This window comes from Gossypium hirsutum, chromosome D04 (genome assembly GCF_007990345.1).
Source record: "Gossypium hirsutum isolate 1008001.06 chromosome D04, Gossypium_hirsutum_v2.1, whole genome shotgun sequence".
NCBI lineage: Eukaryota > Viridiplantae > Streptophyta > Magnoliopsida > Malvales > Malvaceae > Gossypium > Gossypium hirsutum.
In genome coordinates this window covers 8,974,570-8,996,354 of record NC_053440.1, presented here as the reverse complement: position 1 = coordinate 8,996,354, position 21,785 = coordinate 8,974,570, and the positions used below count along the sequence as shown (strand labels likewise).

The window sequence follows — 21,785 nt, the reverse complement described above, 5'->3', positions numbered from 1 at the left end:
ATTTTCACATGCTATCATATTTGATTTGTTTAACAAATATATCAATTCACATCACTTGCTATATAAATAGATTTTCACATAACAAACCACATTTGTTTATACAATAGCATTATCCATTCAATATTCAATTCATGAGTACATAACTCATGTATTTCATTTAATCACAACATGTCTCATTTTTCAAGTTTCAATTCACTATCTCATTTTCATTTCACATACAATATCATTCAATATCGATTATAGAACTTTATTATTTAATTACCCCTATTAACACAACTTAGACTCGAATGGATATACAGATCTAACCAACACACTAGTTTGGTACCAAGTGCCTCATCGGATAAATTCAAAGTAAGTAATTGCGCCCAACGCTATATAAATTGACACCCAGTGTCTCATCAGTTAAACCGAAGCAAATTGGCACCCAGTGCCTCATCAACTCGAAGTCGAAGAAATCTCTGAACTCTTCCTATCCTATAGCATGCTATCTATATCTGACTCAGCCCGATACAGTTAATAGGGTTTCATTTCACTTTTCAAATACAACCAATATTCAATTCTCATATTTGCACATTATCACAATTACACATATATTCATTTCAAATTTCCAAGTACTCAATACATTCATAACATATGTCAAATTAATCTAATTCAATCAACTATGAATTCAATTCAATTATAAAGGACATTAATTATCATCTCCAATGCTTACCATATGCAATAAATTTCAAATGCAATAATTTACAACTTAGTTCGGATTATAGAAACACAAACTGTGGATTCTGAGCTATTCGACGTTGATTTTATCCTTCCCTTTTTAGTCGAGGATTCTGGTACGACGTTAGCTACGGAATTAAAACAATTAAAATACATCAATACAACACAATTCAATTTCACATTGAATATACACAATTCAATTTCACATTGAATATTTCAATTTTTACTCAATATTTGCTTAAATTCCAATTTAGTCCTTAAACCGAGACTAATTTTTATTCTTCACATTTAATCTTATATTTTTATACTAATTTCACTTTAAGCTAAATATAGCTCCTTATTTTCAATTAAACCCCTAAATATTAAATTTTTCACAATTTAGTCCCTATTACTCAAAATTTACAATTTGTTCTACAATTTAATCATTTTCCATTTTTAACTTAAAAATCTATCAATTTAATCCCTAATACTAAAATATATTCAACATTAACAACATTTAAAATCTTAATCAATGCTAAAATTTTAACATAGGTCGGGTAGTACTTAACACCGAGATTCTAAAAAATAAAAATTACAAGAAAATAGATTAAATTGATTAACCAATTGAACTTGGAACAATTTGGAATCCTAGGCCGTGTGTGGTTCTTCCTTTCTCTATTTCTTTCTTTCTCTTTCTTTTTCTTTCTTAATTTTGCATGTCTCCACTTACTATACTATTATAATTTCATTTATTTTATAATATATATATAATATATATACATACTTTTAACTTTTAGTTTATTAATTATCATATAACTTATATATATTAAACTATTATATATATAATGCCCCATTAATGTCGTCTACCACATTAAGCATTTGGGTAATTACTACTTCAGCCCCTCTATTAATTTTTAATCTATAATTCAATTTTCATCCTATACGCGATGTAATCCTTGTACTATAATAACTATTAATTCATACAAATTCACTTAACCAAAATCTAATTAACTACACAACTAACTTTATAAATATTTTTAATAAATATTTAAGAGTCTGATTTACGAGAATGGAGTCCCCATAATGCACTTTTCGACACCTCTGACTATAGGGTCGTTACACTATAGTATTCTAAGGATTGAACTCATGAGAGTTGTGGATTGAAATTTTTCTAAATAGCGTGCGTGTAAAATAAAGAGTCTAACCAACTAATCACAAAAATATATTACGACAAATCATAAACTTAAGAGAAATTAATTTACTTTACTATCTAGCTAGCAAGGACTAAATTGTAAAACATGCAAGGTTACAAAATTAGCTATTAAATAACAATCGATGGTTGGTTGACATTGATGTGGTTTACTAATCTTTGAATTAGGGATCCAAATCTCTTAAATTCCCAAAATGGCTCCGCTTTACCTCTCGACCTTCACTTTACCAAGTTAGACAAATTAATTCGGATTATCTCTCGCTCTCATTGGTTAACCTGGGACTAATGAATTGGTGCCCAATAAGGTCTACTCTCAGTCTCACTTGTCTTAATGCTCCCTTAGGGTTGACAAGCCTAAGCTTTTAAGTTCATTCAAATTAGTCCAATTTGTTACGATTTAGTCCTTCATCCAAAAATCAGTTCACCATATCTCATCAACCAACCCCCTTAAAAGTTTAGCTACTCATACTGGAAATAAAACTAACAACCGTGGAAATGAAAAGGAAAAAGTCATTAAAGTAAAACTTAAGAACAATATAAAAATTTAGATTTTTATGCAAGAAAACTTAAAAAGAATGTAAAGAAAAACATTCAGCAAGAAAATCTAAAGCAATAAACATAAAAAGAGTAAACTTTAACAACTACAAAGTAAAAGAAACTGAAATACATTAAACTAAATCTGAAAATGTCTTACAACCAAGGTACAATGACTAAAAATGAAAATAAACCTAAGCTACAGTGATAACTAACTTAACTAACACTAAGAACAACTAAAACAATAACATAAGTTGTTAGGAAATGTAAAATCTACAATTAAGGAAATGAAAATAAAAAACCCTAGAAGAAGAAGAAGAAAAGCTAACAAAAAACGTAGAGAAAACTAAGCCTAACTAAGGTAATAAGGCCTCCTTTTTCATTTAGCCAAATTTTGGCTGATATACCAGTTATTTTGTCCCAATTTGTGTGCCCAAAATACATTTATAGGCATTCACTAATTGGTGTTTCGAGTGGACAAAGCCTACCCTTTTTGTCTAATTTTGTCCCCTCAGGATATCGATATTGCGATATCAAAAAAAAGGATACTGCGATAGCTCGGACAGTTTCAAACTTGAGGGTATTTTTAAAGGATGGATATCACGATACCCAAAGTGGATATCGCGATACCACTAAAGGGTGGTCTCTAATCTTCGAGTCTGAAGGAGGTATCGCAATTCCAATGTTTAAATATCATAATACCCTCACCTTGGTGCCATTTTTGCTCTTTTTCAACCACTCATTAGGGCCCACAATGGTACTATTGGCCAAATTGGGTCTCAAAATGAGTAAAAACAATACATTTTCACTTATTAACTTAAAAATTAAAAATTACAAAAAAAAACTATGAAAAAATGCTACTTTGCTTGAGAATAAGCTCATTAAGTATACTAGGAAAGTCTAATTTGTCATATCAAATTACAGTAGATCAACCTCTCGATTGTACCATCAGCTCGTTTCTTTAATTTGTAAACCCATTTACAAGTAACTAAATCAACATCCATTCGTTTTGGTGCAAGCTCTCACGTGTCATTTCTGTTGAGTGCTGAAATTTCTTCTACCATTGTATTTTCCCATCCTAAAACTCATTTAGTTTTGTTGTACTATTTCGGCTCCTTTTCACCTGAATCTCCCATGAAAAAACAAGACAAAATAGAAAAATGATCCATCTCAACTACATAATCAAACAAATGAATAGGTAGCTTTTTTTATCTTAGAGGATTTTTCCTTGTGGCAAACTCAATACTTGTTATGAACTCTATATTCTCCTCTAGTTGAATACGTCCCTTAGTTGAAAAAATATTTCTTCCTAATGCAGAATAATCAGGAAAAAGTGCAAGATTAGTTGTACCTTTGTCGCTATTTGCATCACCCTTGTGAGTTGAAACTTCGTCAAACACCACATCACGAGAGGTAATAACTTTTTTTTGTTTTCAGATCCATATATTTCCAACCTTTCCTATAAGCATCATAGCCAAAAAAATTACATTACTTGGCCTTTAGTTCAAGCTTAGTTCGATTGGGTTTTAATATATGAACATAACAGATAGACCCAAAAATACGAAAATAACTCACATTGGGTTTACGTTGATATAACAACTCAAAGGATGATGGTTCTGTCGCTAGCCAAGTAGGCAGTCGATTTATGACATGACAATCAGTTTGAAAAATCGTTGCCCATAGTTTTCTTCAAAGATTTTTCATCTATATCCAAGACAAACAAACTGATGTAAGATGAGATAACTTGCGCTCAACAACCCCATTTTGTTGTGGGGTTTCTGGACAAGTCATTTGACGCTGAATCTCATACTTTCTACAGTAATCCATAAAGTCATTTGACAGAAATTCACCTCTATTATCTATGCGCAGGCACTTGATTTGTAACCCAAATTATTTTTCTACATCATTCTTAAACTAAATAAATGTAGGAGCCTCACTTTTTTGTTGTAAAAAATATACCCAGCTGAAACGAGAAAAATCATCCACAATCACCATCACATAATGAAGACCAGTGTAGTTTGGCATTCTCGTTGGCCTCAAAATATTTGAATAAACTAATTGCAATGCCACCAATGCTCTACTCTTTGAACTTGAGCAAGAAAGACGATGAGATATTCCATACTAGCAGCCTGGAGAAATCTTATGATGATGATTATTTTTAAAAATAGGAATACCATCAAGAAGTTGGTTTGTGGAAATCTTTTACAGCAATTGAAATCCTACATGACCTAAGCGAACATGTCAAAGCATTGAGCTTATAGTGTCACCAGCCTTTTTAACATATTCATCACTTGCAGATAAAACATATAAAGATTCTTTTCTTTTTCCAGAAAACAAAACATCAACAACAATATACTTCAAATTTGAGAGAATATGAACATCATTAGGACCAAAAAGAACGTACCTTCCCGAATCTATTATTTGAGAGACAAAAGCATGATTTTTCTTTAATCCAGGAACATGATAAACATCCTTGAGAAAAACACTTTCGTCATTTAAATCTCCTTCTTTCATCATAGGATGTAATGAATTATCAGCTGTGACAATAACCTTCTTCTCACAATACAGATGAACATCCGATAAAAGAGTACCATTTCTAGTTGCATGATGAGAACAACTAGAATTAATAATCCATTCCTTGTTGTAGTTAATAAAAGTATTAACATCTGTAGACACGTCATCCTGGTGCACAACAAAGACACAATTGTTGGCTGATCAAGAACCTCAATGGATAAACATTGCTCCCAAGTTGGTTGTTGAAATTAAGTGCTTTCATGAGCAGTATTTTCTTCCGTTTCTTGCATTTTGACTGAACAATTTGCCTTAATATGGCTTGACTTCCCGTAGCAATCACAGACCACTTTCACTCGACAATTTCATTTGAGGTGTCTAAGTTTTTGCACTTGAAACAAGCTTTGGAAGATCTTTTTGGTTGCTCATTGGTTCCAAACTATTTTCTATCACCTGTTGAAGGCTTTGAGTAGGAATTCTTTCTCTTTTGATCTTTGACATAAAGCACATCCTCTAATTTGGGAGAAAGCGTGTTGTTCTTAGTCATTTGGTTTAGCAAAGCTTCCTAATTGGAAAGCAGATTTTCTAATTCAATAATGAAAGGTTAACTCGCCCATCCTTGTATGGAAGAAACAAAGGGCTTTAGATCTTTTCATAGTCCACAAATAGGATAGCAACACAAGCGTGCATCAATCACTGGCTCCTCCGTATCCAATTCTGAAATTTCAGAACACAAATTTTTTACTTTCAAGAAATATTCTTCAACAGAAAAATTACCTTGAGTTACGTCCGCTAGTTCATTCTCAAAATATTGTAATTGAGTTGTATTCTTTTTAGTAAAAAACTTTTTAAGAATCTCCCACACTTGCTTTGGTGACTTCAGATCACAAATATGTCCAATGTATTCTCTATTATCGATGATTGCAAAGAAAATAGAGCATTGCCACATTTGACTTTCCATTTTTTTCGTAACTCCACATTTTGAGGAGTATCATCTTGGATTGATTTTTCATCACCTTCAATAAGATCCCACAATTCTTACCCCTATAAAAAATCTTTCAGGCATAGCTTCCAGTATTTATGATTATTACTAACAAGCTTATCTACATCTATTCCAGAAGAAGCACTTCCACTATTTATCTTGGTTGAGTAATAATATCAAAACACTTGGTGATTAGAAAGCTTTGATACCAGTTGGCACAATTACAAAAAAAAACACTCTAAATAGAAATAAAGCTAGATATTATTATTACTCAATCAAGATAATAAAAAGAAACAAAAATTGAAGTGCTACACTTTTAGCTCAGTGTAAAACATCTATTTATACTAAAAACTTCGTAAAATAGCTTAACTACTTTGACTACAAGAAGCTAATGTGCTCCTGTTTTATTTGCACAAATAAAGGACCAAATATGCTAATTGACTCCTAATAAAAATAAATAACTTGAGAAAAGTATTACTTGGTTCCAAATTGGGAAACTTTTTATGAGAAACTTAGGTATACCTTTGGAAACTAGAAGATTAACTATCAAAGATTGTACACCTCTTTTGGAGAAAATTAGAACAAATGTTGATAGTTGGTTTGTCAAACATCTTAGTTTTGTTGGGCTAATGCAATTGATCTAATATGTTATTTTAACTTGAAAATTTACTAGTCTAGGCAGTTTTTTCTACCTAAATTAGTAATAAAGGATATTAACCAAATTTGTGGTAGATTTTTTTGGAAGGGGAAGAATTCATCTAGTCATGGAGCAAAGGCTAGTTGGAGTAAAATCAGCATTCCAAAGTCTCAAGTTGATCTAGGAATGAAAGATTTGGAAAATTAGAATAAAGCTTGTATCATTCAACTTATTAGAAGCATATTGGAAGGTCCAACCATTACTTCTCAATGAATTTGTTGTGTTTTTTTTTCAATTTTGAATTTCCTATGTTTATTAAAGGTGAGTGTTCGATTGAATCAAGTGAAAAAAATTTCAAGTTAATCGAGTTTACGAGTCCTACTTTATCATCCTAACTTGATTTGAATTTTTTTTTCGAATTGAGTGAAATTGTTCGATTTAACTTAAAATTTTAAACATGTCAAATTAAAATCTTGTTACATTATAACTAATTACATGTTAGAGCACATAAATTAGAAATAATATATATTTGGAAACATTTTCAAAAAAAAATTACTTTAGTATGATAAACTTCAATCATTAATTAACTTATTTAGGTCCCAAAATTATTATTTTAGAAAATTTTTAAATTTTTAAATTTTTAACTTTCTTTATATATTCTTTGGAAATTTTTTAAAAATTTATAATTTTTTAAAAAATATAAATTTTGGAATTTCTATAAATATTTTAATTTTTAATTTTTTTTATATTTTTTGTTGAGAGAAACTAATTTGCTTATTTTTAAAATTGGCAGGGACCAAAGGACTATTTATACCAATCTGTTATTTAAATTATTTGAGTTATTCAAATTGTAAAGTTCAACTCGACTTGAACTCAAAACTCAAATTACAGATTTTTATTTTTATTTTATTTTTCAAATCAAGTTTTGCTCACCCCTAATGTTCATGGTTTACTTTTGGAGTTGTTGTTTACAGCAAATGCTTTGTTTGGGATGAGTAAGTGAAAATTATATATTACATCTCACAAAAAAAAAGACGAAAAGGAGACTTGGGAAAATAAATTAAAAAGAGAGCGTGAAAGAAACTAGTGTGGAATGGGAGTAAATGTGGTAAAATGATACCAGTAGTGATGAATTATAATAATTTTTTAACTTAATTAATATTAAATATATAAAAGGACATTTTCATAAATATTTCGGGACAAGGTGATTTCAAGCTAAACCCGGCCCAACAATTTTTTAAAATTAGCCTTACTTACCCCGAAACCCAATTTTAAAAAAAAAACCCACCCTATCAAGTCGTGTCGGCTCAAAACCCATCTGTTTCGAGTGTTTTTTTTTTACCACTAAAACCCAATTTAAAAGAACGACCCTATTAGGTTGAAACCCATCAATTTCAGGATTTTTTTCTATCATCCCTACATTTACAAAAGTGAGAAAGGTCTTGGGTTATTTTCGAACCAATACCTTTTTTTCTTTAAACATTATTATTTATCTCTTTCATATAAGTCTTCTCTCATTAATTTCTTCAAACAAAGAATCTCTAACGAACTCATAAAAATAGTGAGAAAATTAACATTTATTTATAATGTAAGTGTGACCTATAAGAGTGTTCTCTAATTAATATGAAATTTATAACACTTCTATTTCTCTAAAGGAATAAAAAGGATTTTACTACCAACATATAATGATAATTTTGAAAAATCTAAAATAATATATAATGAAAAATTAAATAAAAAAAAGAAAAATTATAGAAATTTCATTAAAAAAAAGTGAGAGATCATCACCTGTCATCATTATATATTTTTGTACCTTGCTATTTGGTAGCTTTGATAAATAATAAGGTCACGTGACTTTTTTACTTAAGTCGGTGATAACTTTCACCTATATCAAGGATTTTTTAAATATCACTAATTTTTTACTCAATTTCAATTATTTTTGTTTTAATTGTCTCGTCACCTGACAATTAGGAGTAAGTAAAACTCGATTTGACTCAAAAAAAATTAAAAAAATTTTGAATTTCGATTTAAACGAATCGAGTTATTCGGATTAATCAAATTATTTGAGTCAACTCGAATTTTTTTTCGAATTTTGAGTTTGAATTGAGTTGAGTTTTCGAATTCGAATAACTCAAATAATTCGAATAAATCGAATATCAAACAATAATATTTTACATTTTTAACTCAAACTTCCAAACATTTTTATTTTTTCTTCAAAACTTTTACTCCTTCCCACTTTCCCCTCAAAACTTTTACTCCCCTCCCATCTCAACCCCCCATCTACCCAAAATCTATTTCCCACCAAAATTTTACTCTCCCATTTACTTTTCCTCCAAATTTTACTCTAAAAAACCCTCAAAACTTTTTATTTTCCCCCAACATTTTTACTCTCTCCCACTTTCCCCCTAAAACTTTTATTTCTTTCCCATCCCAGCCCCAATCTACCCCAAACCCATCCCCCCCTAATTTTTTTTAATATTTTCCCTCCAAAATTTTACTCCCCCTAGTTACTTTCCCTCAAACATTTACTCCCCAAAACTTTTTATTTTCCCTCCAAAACTTTTACTTCTCATCCTTTACTCTCAAATAAAAAATCAAAATTATCCAAAAAAAAATCCCTAAACATAAATAGTAATAATTTTATTTATATCTACTATTTATATTATTAAATTAAATTTTACATTTTATATTATTTATATTATTGAATTGTTTAGTCATATTGAATATTTATATTAAAATTGAATTATTAATGATGCCATAAAATATTCGTGTTAAAATTTTATATTAGTATCAATTTCACATTTTATCTTTAAAATAAATTTTATTAAAAATCACATTTTTTACATTTAATATATTTTTAATTTCAAAATAAATAGTGACAAGAATCTGAAGATAATTGAAACAACTAAGCAAGCAAAGAAGCTAACTCGTATATAAAAGATTAATAAATAAATTATGAGGTGATGAAAGTTAATAAAAATTTTGATTACGGTGGACAAATTTTATTACTGTGGGTGACAGTGGTTATAATGACCCAAAATTATTTTTTAAAATTTAACTCGAACAAATATATTCGATTCAATTCGAATTCCATCTCACTCGACTCGATTCAAGAAATTTTCAAATCAAATTAGGATGATAAAATATGATTTGTCAACTCGATTAACTCAAAAATTTTTCATTCAATTCGATTCAATTCGATCGAACGCTCACCACTACTGACAATCACATCTTGCAAGTAGAGCTATTCATAGGTTAGGTGCCTTTGCTCGGCCAAGTTGGCCTAGCTTGTCTTGGACCGAACTTGGACAAGGATTTTTTTGTTCTTGAGCTGACCTAGACGGGCTTGAATTTAAATTAAATGATTTTAAAAATATATTTATTTAAATTCAATTAGAAAATATATACATATTAATATTATACATTTTAATATTATTTTAATATTTATCTATACTTACTGTTTATTAAGTGTTTTACTAAGTTAGTGTCATCCTCAACTAGGTCACCAATTCAGTTAGAAAATTATGAAAATGCCCTTTCGTAATGAAAATAAGTTATACTATTTGAGGGTATTTTAGTCTTTTCATTTTAATAAAAAATAAATTAAAATATGCATATGGTGGGATATGAACCCACACTAATTGGATTAGTAAAATCTTAAATTTACCACTCAACCGAAGCTTTATTTTGATATATTGTACATATTTTTATTTTCATATGCACAAGTTATTATCTCCATTAGTTTTATATATTAATAATATTGTTAATTGAGTTAGTATAACAAGTCAACTCGACACTAACTCACAATTAATAACAAAACTAAGATAAATAATTATAGTGCATTTAGTATTGTTTATCCGATGTATTTATATGTTTAAATATCGCTTTACTCATAATTTAATATATTTTTTATTTTAATTTCATGCATATTTCATGTGTTATTTATACTATTATTGAAGCTCCTGACTGAGTTAGTATCACCCTCAACCAGGTCACCAACTCGGTTAGAAATTTATGGGAATGTTCTTCCGTAATTAAAATAAGTAATATTGTTCGAGCGTATTTTAGCCTTTTCACTTAAAAACCAATAAAAATGTGCATTAATAAAACTTTTAATTTAGCATTCAACTAAAACTTTTTTTATTATATATTTTTATACATTCTAATCTTATTATGCAAACTTTATTACCTTTATTAGTTGTATATCTATACTATTATCTAAGCTCCTAACAAATCGGTGTCACCTCAACTGGGTCACCAACTCAATTAGGAAGTTATGGAAATGTCCTTCCACAATTAAAATAAGTAATATTATTCAAGGGTATTTTAGTCTTTCCACTTAAAAAAACTAATAAAAATATGTATATGGGTGCGATTTAAACTCACGCCAATTGCCTTAATAAAACCTTTAATTTTTTTCATTTTAATAATGTATTTGATTGAGCTAGTGTCATAAGTTAACTCGACACTAACTCAAGATTGATGACAACAACATGATAAACAATTTAATCTAATATTTTTCATTTTAATAACATACATATTTCATCATTATTATTAATTAGCTTCAAACCATACGTTTCATTATTTATTGTATGTGATTTTAAAGTAAACATTTGTGTTCTAAATTTGTGATTTCCACACACATATGGGTGTGATAGGATTTCTTTATGATTAATTAGTTTCAAACCATACATTTTATTGTTTATTGTATGCTATAGTTAAACACATATTTATATTCTAAATCTTTGGTTTCCACACATATACGCGTGTGATAGAAGTTCTAGTGTTATTTATTCCCTAAAAAGTATTTACATTATTTATAATAATATATAAATGTTAATATAAAATATATATTGTTATATTTATATTTATATTTATATAAATATTTTTACTATTATAATAAAAATATATATTTTATTATGTTATAAAAAAGTAATAATATTAATATACTATTTTAAATAGTAACATTATTTTATTTTTTAATGTTAATATAAAATCAAATATTATATTTTGTTATTATTTTAATATTTTATTATGGTTTAATATTTTAAAATTATAAAATTAAAAATTAAAAATTAAAGATAAAATATAAAAGGGTACATTAACAAATAATACATATATTATAAATTTAAATACCCAAGCACTAATATATATCTTTTATGTATTAATTTAAAGGTTGAGTGTTATTTAACGTAATATTATTCATCTTTTACATCAAGCGAAAGAATGTGGTACAGAAGAAACCGGCAGGAATTTTCTTTTTCTGTGAAATGTGGCGAAAGAGAATTTGATAATGGCCCATTGGTCACAATAAAAAGGACCAATGCGTTTCACTTTCATTTCATCAAAGATATTACTAGAATCTCATGAATGCAACCAAACAAAACTTGGGCTTATCTCAATCCTAATTCCTAACACTTTGATTGGTTTCTATACCAAGCTGCAAAGCCGGGACATCGTATTCGCTCCTTCAGTTGAATGGGGTAATTTCAACTTTAACTCCTCTTAATAATTAAATATTTAATTTAGGTCTTGTGAAATGTTTTCATTCTTGACCCTTAAAAAAACATGAACACCCTAGAATTTTATAATTTTGTCTCAACTTCCCTATTCTTGACTTGATTACACCAATTCAGTATCATCTATAGAATTTGGATATTTGTTGAGAAACTTGATTTTTATTTATTTAATATTAATCACCTTTTTAACATTTAAATTGACCCATTCAAGTGATAACAAAAGAATCATTCGGGTTATTTGGTGCATCACCCAGAGTCCCACACCATGACTATATTTGTTGGTCAACAATTTCTTAATTTATTATTTTAAACAAATTATTCTTCCAGTCAAACGAACCGTAATCAACTTCCAAGTTAATAAAAAGAAACCCAAAAAAACCTTGCAGAAAATAACACAATTGATTTATCCTTTTCTGGCAACGAAAGTTGTTTGGTAATTTCTCGTAAGACATGTATGTATTCTCCTCTTTGGACTTTTCCATTCATTGTATGTTCAAATTTACTTCCTTCAATTTCAAAGTCGTTGTCACTTCAACAATAAGAAAAATCAAAATTCATCTCATCAACTACAGTTTTCGCGATCTAAATCACAAATAAAACTCTGGGTTTTTTTCTCTTTTATTGGTGATAAGCAATGAAGGGATCTTTTCGCAACTTCGTTGTTTTAGGCTGGATGTTTCTCCCATGGCTTGTTCTGTCAGCTGTAACCGAAGATGATATGAAGTGCCTTGAAGGAGTCAAGAATTCACTCAAGGACCCAGATGGGAAATTGAGCGGTTGGCGTTTCGACAACAATTCAGTTGGTATTATATGCAATTTTGATGGAGTTACATGTTGGAATGTAAGGGAAAACCGGCTGATAAGACTTGAACTTCGTGACATGAAACTTTCAGGACAGTTGCTTCAATCCTTGGGAGTACTGTCAGAGTTTGCAGACTTTGGATCTGTCGGCTAACAAGCTTTCTGGTAATATCCCTTCTCAGATATGTTCTTGGTTGCCTTATTTAGTAACCCTTGATTTGTCTAGCAACTATCTGTCAGGTCCCATCCCTTCTGAATTATCAAAGTGTGCTTATTTGAACAATTTGATACTGTCAAATAATAGACTTTCAGGGCCAATTCCATACCAATTATCTGGTTTAGATCGGCTGAAGAATTTTGCAGTAGCAAACAATGATCTTTCTGGTGCTATTCCGTCAGCTTTTGAGAGCCATGATAAGGCAGATTTTGCTGGGAATAGTGGTCTTTGTGGGAGTCCTCTTGGAAACTTGGGGGTTTGAGTAGGAGGAATTTAGCCATTATAATTGCAGCCGGGGTTTTAGGTGCTGCAGTGTCAATGTTGTTTGGGTTTGGGGTCTGGTGGTGGCACCATTTGAGATGGGTGAGCCTGAGGAAAAAAGGGTTTGTTGCTGGCAGTGGTTGGGCTGAGAGGTTGAGGGCTCATAAATTGACTCAAGTTTCATTGTTTCAGAAACCACTTGTGAAAGTTAAGTTGGCTGATTTAATGGCTGCCACAAACAACTTCAGTGCCGAAAGCATCATAGTTTCCACTAGGAGTGGAACTACTTATAAAGCAGTGCTTCCTGATGGATCAGCCCTTGCAATCAAGAGGCTCACAAGTTGTAGGATCCTCGAGAAGCAGTTCCGTTGGGAGATGAACCGATTAGGCCAGCTTAGGCATCCGAATTTGGCACCTCTTTTGGGATTTTGTATTGTAGAGGATGAAAAGCTGTTAGTTTATAAGCATATGTCTAATGGGACTCTATATTCCTTGCTACATGGTAGTGTTGCAGTTGTAGATTGGCCAACTCGGTTTCGCATCGGTTTGGGTGCAGCCAGGGGTCTTGCTTGGCTGCACCATGGGTGCAGGCCTCCATTTCTGCAGCAGAACATCAGCTCCAGTGTGATTCTTCTCGACGAGGACTTGGATGCCAGGATAATGGACTTTGGATTGGCAGGGTTTATGAATAACTCGGATGTTAACGAGACTAGCTTTATGGAAGGAGCTTTAGGTGAATTAGGCTATATAGCTCCAGAGTACTCAACCACAACGGTAGCTTCGCTTAAAGGTGATGTGTTCGGACTCGGAGTGGTGCTTCTCGAATTGGTAACGAGGCAAAAACCCCTGGAAGTTAATGCAGGTGGTGAAGAAGGATTCAAAGGCAACTTGGTGGATTGGATAAATCATCTCTCGGACTCCGGTAGAATCAAAGACGCTACCGACAGCAATCTGCGCGGGAAGGGGCACGATGAGGAAATGTTGCAGTTCCTCACAATAGCATTAAACTGTGTCAATCCTCGGTCAAAGGACAGATGGTCGATGTACCAGGTTTACGAGTCACTGAAAAACATGGGTGAAGAAAACGGTTCCTCAGAAGAGTTTGATGATTTCCCACTGATTTTTATTGAATCAATGTAGCCTTGGGCATGTCTGCAGAATGGTAATGCAGACAAATATAGTTTATAGTTGTATAATGCAAAAATAAACTTGCTAAGGTTCTTGTATCTTCAAGAAATCTTCTTTCATCCTTGTTTTGCAGTGAAACTTGATACGGGTTAAAGTATAGAAAAAGTTTATATTTCTTGATGTATTTTCAAAAAAAAAGTTTTATTCAGATACTTGTCTTGTGTTCATGTGTTTATTATTGTATTTTAATGTTATTTTCTTTAATGTGATTCAATTCAGTAGATATTTTGCATATTTGTTAGAGTAATTTAATTAATATAAAAAATTCACGTGACATGATATAATCATGGTCATATCTGGTATGTATTCAAAATAGGGTAAATTACACATAAAAGTTCTATTTTTTTTAAAATTTACCGAAATAGGTCCGATATTTTATTATTTACCAAAATGGGCCATTTTCTCTGAAATCGCGTCCACGTCAGCGCGATGTCAGGGGATGTGTCAGCAAATCGCGTCCACGTCAACGCGATTACTTACATGGCAACAAATCGCATCCACGTAAGTGCAATTTGCTGACGTAGAAGCAATAATTCATGAACAGTTTATGTTTTTTAGCTTGGAAAACTTTGTAAGGCCATAACTTTTGGCTCGGTTGTCCGATTGAGACGATTTTTTTTTATTTCGAATAACTTTTCGAGATCTACGCGCTAACAAACAGACGAAGGCAGTTTGCCGCAGTTTTAGTCAAAAAAGATCCTTTTTTGCCTCTAAATTTTAATTTTTTCGGATTAAAATTGAATTTTGAAACATTCAAATCATTATTTTCCTTATTTATTTGAAGTAAACACCAGATTTTTCTTTACTGAATTGTTGTATTATTTTTTCTGATTTGACACGTGTATGGAATAGGTCTGATAAATCATTAGAACGTAAGTAATATAATTAAGATAATAACAGTATTTTTATAATATGTTAGTTAATTAGTTTAGCTTAGTTGGTTAAGATGTTTGCTCTTTTCCCTTCATACCTTGGTTCAAATCTTGTTGGTAATAATTTTGAATCTTTTTTGTACTTGTTGCATTTATTTTTTTAATCAATTAACTCTTCAATATTACATTAATATGTATTATTAGGGGCAAAATACCAAAAAAGGGGGTAAATTACACATAAAAGCCCTATTTTTTAAAAATTTATCGAAATAGGCCCGGTATTTTATTATTTATCGGAATGGGTCATTTTCCCCAAAATCGCGTCCACGTCAGCGCGATGTCAGGGAACGTGTCAACAAATCGCGTCCTCGTAGGCGCGATCTGTGTCCACGTAAGCAAATCGCGCTGACGTGGACGCGATTTGCTGACATGTCCCCTGACATCACACTGACGTGGACGCGGTTTCGGGGAAAATGGCCTATTCCGATAAATAATAAAATACTAGGCCCATTTTGGTAAATTTTAAAAAAATAGGGCTTTTTTTTAGTATTTTGCCCTTCAAAATATTATAAAATGTTATTATTTTTTATATGTTGATCGCGTTCATGTTATTTTTTGTGTTTTTCATATTTTTCATTCTGCCTCCAACTTCATTCCACATTTTATATTGATTTATCTAATTCAATTACAATTTTAATTTTTTATTTTAAAATTAGATGTTATAAATTATGACTTCTCACCATTATATTTTATAATTAAATTAATGGTTTTGTGTAAAGTGTCTTTTTTTTTGTTATTTATTATGTAATTATATATTTTATAATTAAATAATTTGTACACATTAATTATTTTATCTGGTCAATTTATTAAGAATGAATATTATATGTCATAAACATCATTAGATTATTATATTTACATATATCATTATTAAATGCCACAATTTTTATTAGAATTATGATTAATTAATTATTTGGATATATGATCAATTTTAATTCTTAAAATGATAGCATTTTCATTTTTGAAATTAAAATGTAAAATTATTTTAACATGATGCAATTCAAAAGTTTAAAAATTATATATTTTTATTTTTATCATAAAATTATCTTATATTATTAAATATTGTTAATATTAATTATATTAATTTTTAATAGTTAATTTTTTTTCAATTTCTTTAACATCTTAATCTTAATATAGCAGGCTGATAGCAACAATTCAAATAATTTTAAGATTCAAACTAGATAAATTCGATCCAAAAAAAAAATTTAAACCATTGATCCATAAATTAATACAAACCGATTTAATCAAATTAAAAATCATTTGAAGAGAGCTTTCAAAAAATCGTTTGAATAGATAATTAAACTAAAATATTCTATTTTTAATATTTTAATATTTTAATATTTTAAATAATATTTATTTTATACATTTTTAATAATTTATTTAATTAAATTGAATCTAACTAGTCCAACATAGAAGCTTGACTTGACCGGTCTAACTATCCATCCGGTATAAAAAAAGATTAGCGGCACGTTTAATTCACTGGAGTGGAATAAAGTGGTTAGAATAAAGCCGTAATTCGTAATTTAATTGTTTTGTTGAATGGAATAGATGTAGTAATAGTGTAAGGAAAAAAATTAAAATGACCAAATTACCCTTAGCATAATTTTTGTTACGTAGATAATTAAATGTAATTTAATAACATTCTTAATATAATTATTTTATATTAAATTATGTTAAAATATTTTATTTTAAATAATAATTTAAAATAAAATATTTTATATTAAATTAATTAATGTTTTATATTAAATTATTTTAAATATTGTATTTTTATATTTTCTGAGTCCAAATTTTAAAGGATTAATCTAGAAATTAATTTTGTTTTGTTATTCAAGTTTATAACATGAAAACAAAGAATAGAGGAAGTAATGACCATCGTATTGAATGGGTATTACGATCAAAATGAATAAAGGGAATGCTGGTGTAAATGAATTAGAAGCCTGATTCAACTTAAAACTATGAAAGTCGAAGTCAAGTTTTAATAGGTAAACGAGTCTCTTATATCGAGTGATCCAGTCCGTACTTGGAAAAAGTGAATAAACATATTTATCAAAAGAATAAAAAGTACACAGGTTTTAACAAAAATGACTAAAAGGGAAGTGGAAAAAAATGAGTTATCTTTTGTTTTATTTTGAAGCCAAAAACTGGCTACGAGGAAAGTCGATAAGACATATCAAAATGTACAGATCTGATTATTGGAAAGTCCATTTTATCATATCACTCAGTTATCAGTATATACAGCTATTAATGGTTAAAACTCACTCTCTATGGATCCCCAGAAAGACCTTCTAGGGGCATACCTTACAACTCTTCCTACAAAATCCGGGAGAGCCTCCAGAACCCACCATGTAGGTAGGGTTCTTTTTGCATTCACCGGCCTTAGCCCACCCAGCACAGTTCTCATTCTCATCAACGCACTCCCCCATTGCGGCACGCCTGTTTAAACGCTTGCTCCTATCGAAGGACCTCACATGGATCCACTTTGTTGCTGACCATTTCTCACCCTTAATCACAGGGCAGCTTCCATGCAAACTGGCTGTATCAGTTGTCGCATCAGGATGTAGGCTGAAGAACAGTAATGCATCACCTTTTCGGGGTTTCACTGCGCATGTATAGGCAGTAAAGTTGAGCCAAATATCAACAACCATATGGTCGGATTCTAGTGCAACAACTAAATAAGAACATGATAAGGCAGCCGTAATTAAATGATTCGTGTTAATTCAGATACTTGTTCACCATTTAACTGTGATTTTATTATTTAGAATCAAGAGAAAGTTAGACTAACAGATTCATGCGACCTAAAATATTAAGCAACTAAATATCTCCAAGGTAATCTTAATACCTGCATATCCATTTTTGGCACAGGCCGACCAATTTTCATCCTGCACCTGAGAAAGTCGTCCCTGCAGAAAAAAAGTGAAGAGCAATGAACTAAATAAAATGGAAAAGTAACAATGGGCTAAATCAAACAAAAGAAAAAGATAATAAAAGACAGGCAGAAAACCGGATTCCACAATCAAATGCTTACCTCTGCATTTGGAAACACAGTTTCCCCTCCACTCTCAACATCAGACAAATACATCAGTACAGTAGCAATACGGTGACCACCGAGCTGTTGATTAGCTTTGTCATGAAAATAATCGAAATGTGGCTCATACTTCTGACCATGTTCATAGTGTAGTATTTGAATGGACTCCCCATTCTCTGTTTGCAATGCCAATGAGAAAAAAGCCCATTCACAAGGGCTAAGATATCATAACAAAAAACAAATGCAAAAACCTACCAACTGGAAGGAAGGTCCATGCTGCAATCCTAGCTTCAATATCAGCGACTACTTCATCCTGCAAATGAAAAACAGAAGACACAGCATAAGCTTTTTAACTTCAAGGGGTCAACACATGCAATGCATTTCAAAACATAAGCATAGAATAAACAATCTCTAAACTTAATCAAACACATAACAAATGCTTGCATGAATGCACCGAGAGGTCCGAGACAGTAATTTTATGGCATCGATTTGACAAGACAGAAAATAGTGAGCGCCAATATGGAATAAGCTTTTCAACTGTTCATCAACAAGGAAATAGATACCTTGGCAAAGAACTGGCCACGCCAGAAAGTCTGAGTAAATCATGAGGGGAAAAGCAGAATCATACAGTGCATCATCGGTAATAAACTATCACCGAAAAGTTGGTTAATACAGAAAAAAGCAGAATATAATTTCTTACAGAGCATCAACAAAGAACTCCCAGCAATTCTGGCAGTAAGTGGTTCAAAACTTATAATTGTTTGGAAAACTTTGAAGTAAATGATCAAAATTATCAATATCAAATGCAAGTTCGAGAAAACAAAAGCATGCATTTCACAGTATACGTCAGCCAGATACTCCTTAGATCAAGATTCTATAAAGCCAGAAACTCTATCATTTCTTCAGAAACTACAGATTCCATTGCATGAAATTACATACCTTCAATTTAGCAAAAAGAAAAATCAAATGCAAGTGAAAGATCGGTTCTCACTCCTAAATCTATAATTTTAATCATAAATTCAACATTTGATGACGGACATTGCAAATAAAATAACAGCATTCCTCTCTTACACGGACGCACGCACGCACACACACACACACACACACACATATATATAACCCAATTAGATCACAGATTTAAGTTGAAAAAGAAAGAAAAAGACAATTTATATATACACCTGAGCTTTCTGAAGAAACATGCCAGAGCTGGTTCGAACTTCACTTTCGACGCTTTTACCTGATTCATTATCCGCCACCATTGATTTCTCTAACTTATCCTTGGCCTGAAATTAACACGATTTTGTTTAAAAATCAAATAATAAAAATAAAAATTTTCAAAAAAAGAAAAAAGAAAAGAAAAATTGTCGCTTACCAGAGTAATAAGGTGATCACATTCATCACTCGATAAAAATCCTTTGTAAATGAAAGCCCTGCAAATAGCAAAAAAGAAAAATAAAAAATTTCACAATTTTGAATAAATTAAACTGGAAAAAATGAAAGTAAATAAAAAGGAGAAAATAAATTTGCCTAGGGTGCCATGAGAGTTGAGTAACATGAGTCGGATCAAACGGAACCGAAGAAGTTCCTGTTTTCATTTTAAGAACCGATCCATTAATATCAGCCGAAACCAAACAAGACTGAAGGAAAATTAGAAGAAAGAATCCGAGAAAATGCTGAGAATCCATAAGAAAATGAAAACAAATATAATCGGCAATCCGTACTAGAATCGCAGAGATGAGACTTCGACTTTGAAGAGATTAGCTTTGTTTTTATTATTAGTTTTTAATATTTCATTTATTTTCTATTTAAGTGGGTATTTAATGGGCGCCCATGGGTTTTGTCGTGGAAGGCTTTTTTGATTGTTTTACTGGAAACGTTAAACGCGGAAAAAAAAGTGAATGTTTCTGGAAGCTTCTTCCTTTTATGACAAAAGAAATTAAACCAAAACGGTGCGTTTTACTTCTTTCCATTTTATAATTTTTCAAAGATTACGAGTCGAGTTTTAAACAGTATTTCTTAAAAAAAATTTATTTAGACAAAAATATATGGTTAACATGCATCTCTCAACGCAAGATTAGCATTCGTTTAATAGAATGATAGACAACATCATAACTATTCTCATCACCAGTATTGTTGAGCATGTTTGCCAACGAAAGGTTATCCATCTCTAGCAAAAGATATAGCATTTTTTTTTGCCAAAAATAAGGGTGATGTCGCACCATGAACTCTGAACATTGCAACGTCGTCATCTCAGAGAATGATGTCGTGACAAGCAACCACATATCATGACGCTGCCTAAGATTTTGACCACTTTACAATTTGATCTTAATTCATGCTCTTGTTAGCAAAAGAGCTTTCGTAAGCTCGCGTAAGACTTGAAATTTATTGTTTAGCGTAGAATATATGTGAATTACATTAATTAGCATGTGTGGATGGTTGCATGGTAAATGTGTGATTATAGTTGCTCCGACAATGATTGTAGCATCTCGTAACTTGGGCTTGATAGATGACATAATAATCTTTCAATCAATTTGCTCAATTTTGATTGGACTATAGACTACTTAGATTATCTACTAATATATGTAATAGCTTGTTTTGTAGTGGTACCGAAAACAATGATTTCGGAATCCTGTCTTCTGATGATTGAGTCAGTAAATATTATTAATTCATATTTACGAGTCTATTATAGTATTATATTGATTTTTGGCATAGTAATTTTATTGAATGGTTAGTAATTAAGGTACAATGATTAAATCATAAAAACTGTAAAAGTTAAGCGCTATTGATTTTATTTGTTAAAAGGGCTCAATAGTATAACATCAAGGCTTTAAATGGAAAATTAGTCATTTTAGAAAGGAATGGATGGTTAGCGAGCATTTTATAGTTAATTGTTGTTAAAATAATGTTAAATAATTATTATAATTTTAAAAACATAAAAGAAATTATCATCTTCCATTTTTTTTTCCTTTCCCACCTTTTGAAAACAATAGTAGGATGAAGAGAAGCCATTGTTGAATGCTCCAACATTCAGCCCTTCCATGTAAGTCAAACCGAGCCCCTTTTTCATAAATTTTATATTTTCTAGATCGTGGTAGCTCGATATAGCTAACTAGGGTACTATTTCGCAAAACTGTTAAAGTGTAGAAATGAAAAAGGGAATAGTTTGTAAAGTTTAAATGTTAATTTTTGAACACAGGGACTAAATTGAATAAGTTGTAAAACTATCATGAGATGTTGATAATTTTAGATAGTAGAGAGTTATATAAGGATGTATTTGA

General features: G+C 30.7%; 1 protein-coding gene and 1 pseudogene across 1 annotated transcript; one reads left to right on the top strand and one right to left on the bottom strand.

Moving 5' to 3' along the window:
• Positions 1-12,436: 12,436 nt before the first annotated feature.
• LOC107939080 (inactive LRR receptor-like serine/threonine-protein kinase BIR2) lies at positions 12,437-14,720 on the top strand (annotated as a pseudogene).
• Positions 14,721-17,579: 2,859 nt separating this feature from the next.
• Positions 17,580-20,332, bottom strand: LOC107939077 (probable prolyl 4-hydroxylase 7). The gene is made up of 7 exons (XM_016872361.2): positions 20,035-20,332; positions 19,880-19,937; positions 19,686-19,790; positions 18,763-18,820; positions 18,508-18,683; positions 18,322-18,382; positions 17,580-18,081 (listed from the first exon to the last, which is right to left on the bottom strand). Exons 1-7 carry the CDS (start codon positions 20,190-20,192, stop codon positions 17,768-17,770), a joined length of 930 nt encoding a protein of 309 aa, XP_016727850.1. The 5' UTR covers positions 20,193-20,332; the 3' UTR covers positions 17,580-17,767.
• Positions 20,333-21,785: the final 1,453 nt, after the last annotated feature.

Bases quoted from the DNA above. Each gene is read 5' to 3' on its own strand.
- LOC107939077 (XM_016872361.2), bottom strand. From the start codon at position 20,192: ATGGATTCTCAGCATTTTCTCGGATTCTTTCTTCTAATTTTCCTTCAG. The intron at 19,791-19,879 runs GTAAGCGACAAT...TGTTAATTTCAG, and splicing joins GTGATCACCTTATTACTCTG to GCCAAGGATAAGTTAGAGAA. The intron at 18,383-18,507 runs GTAAGCATTTGA...TTTTTTCTGCAG, and splicing joins CTGTGTTTCCAAATGCAGAG to GGACGACTTTCTCAGGTGCA.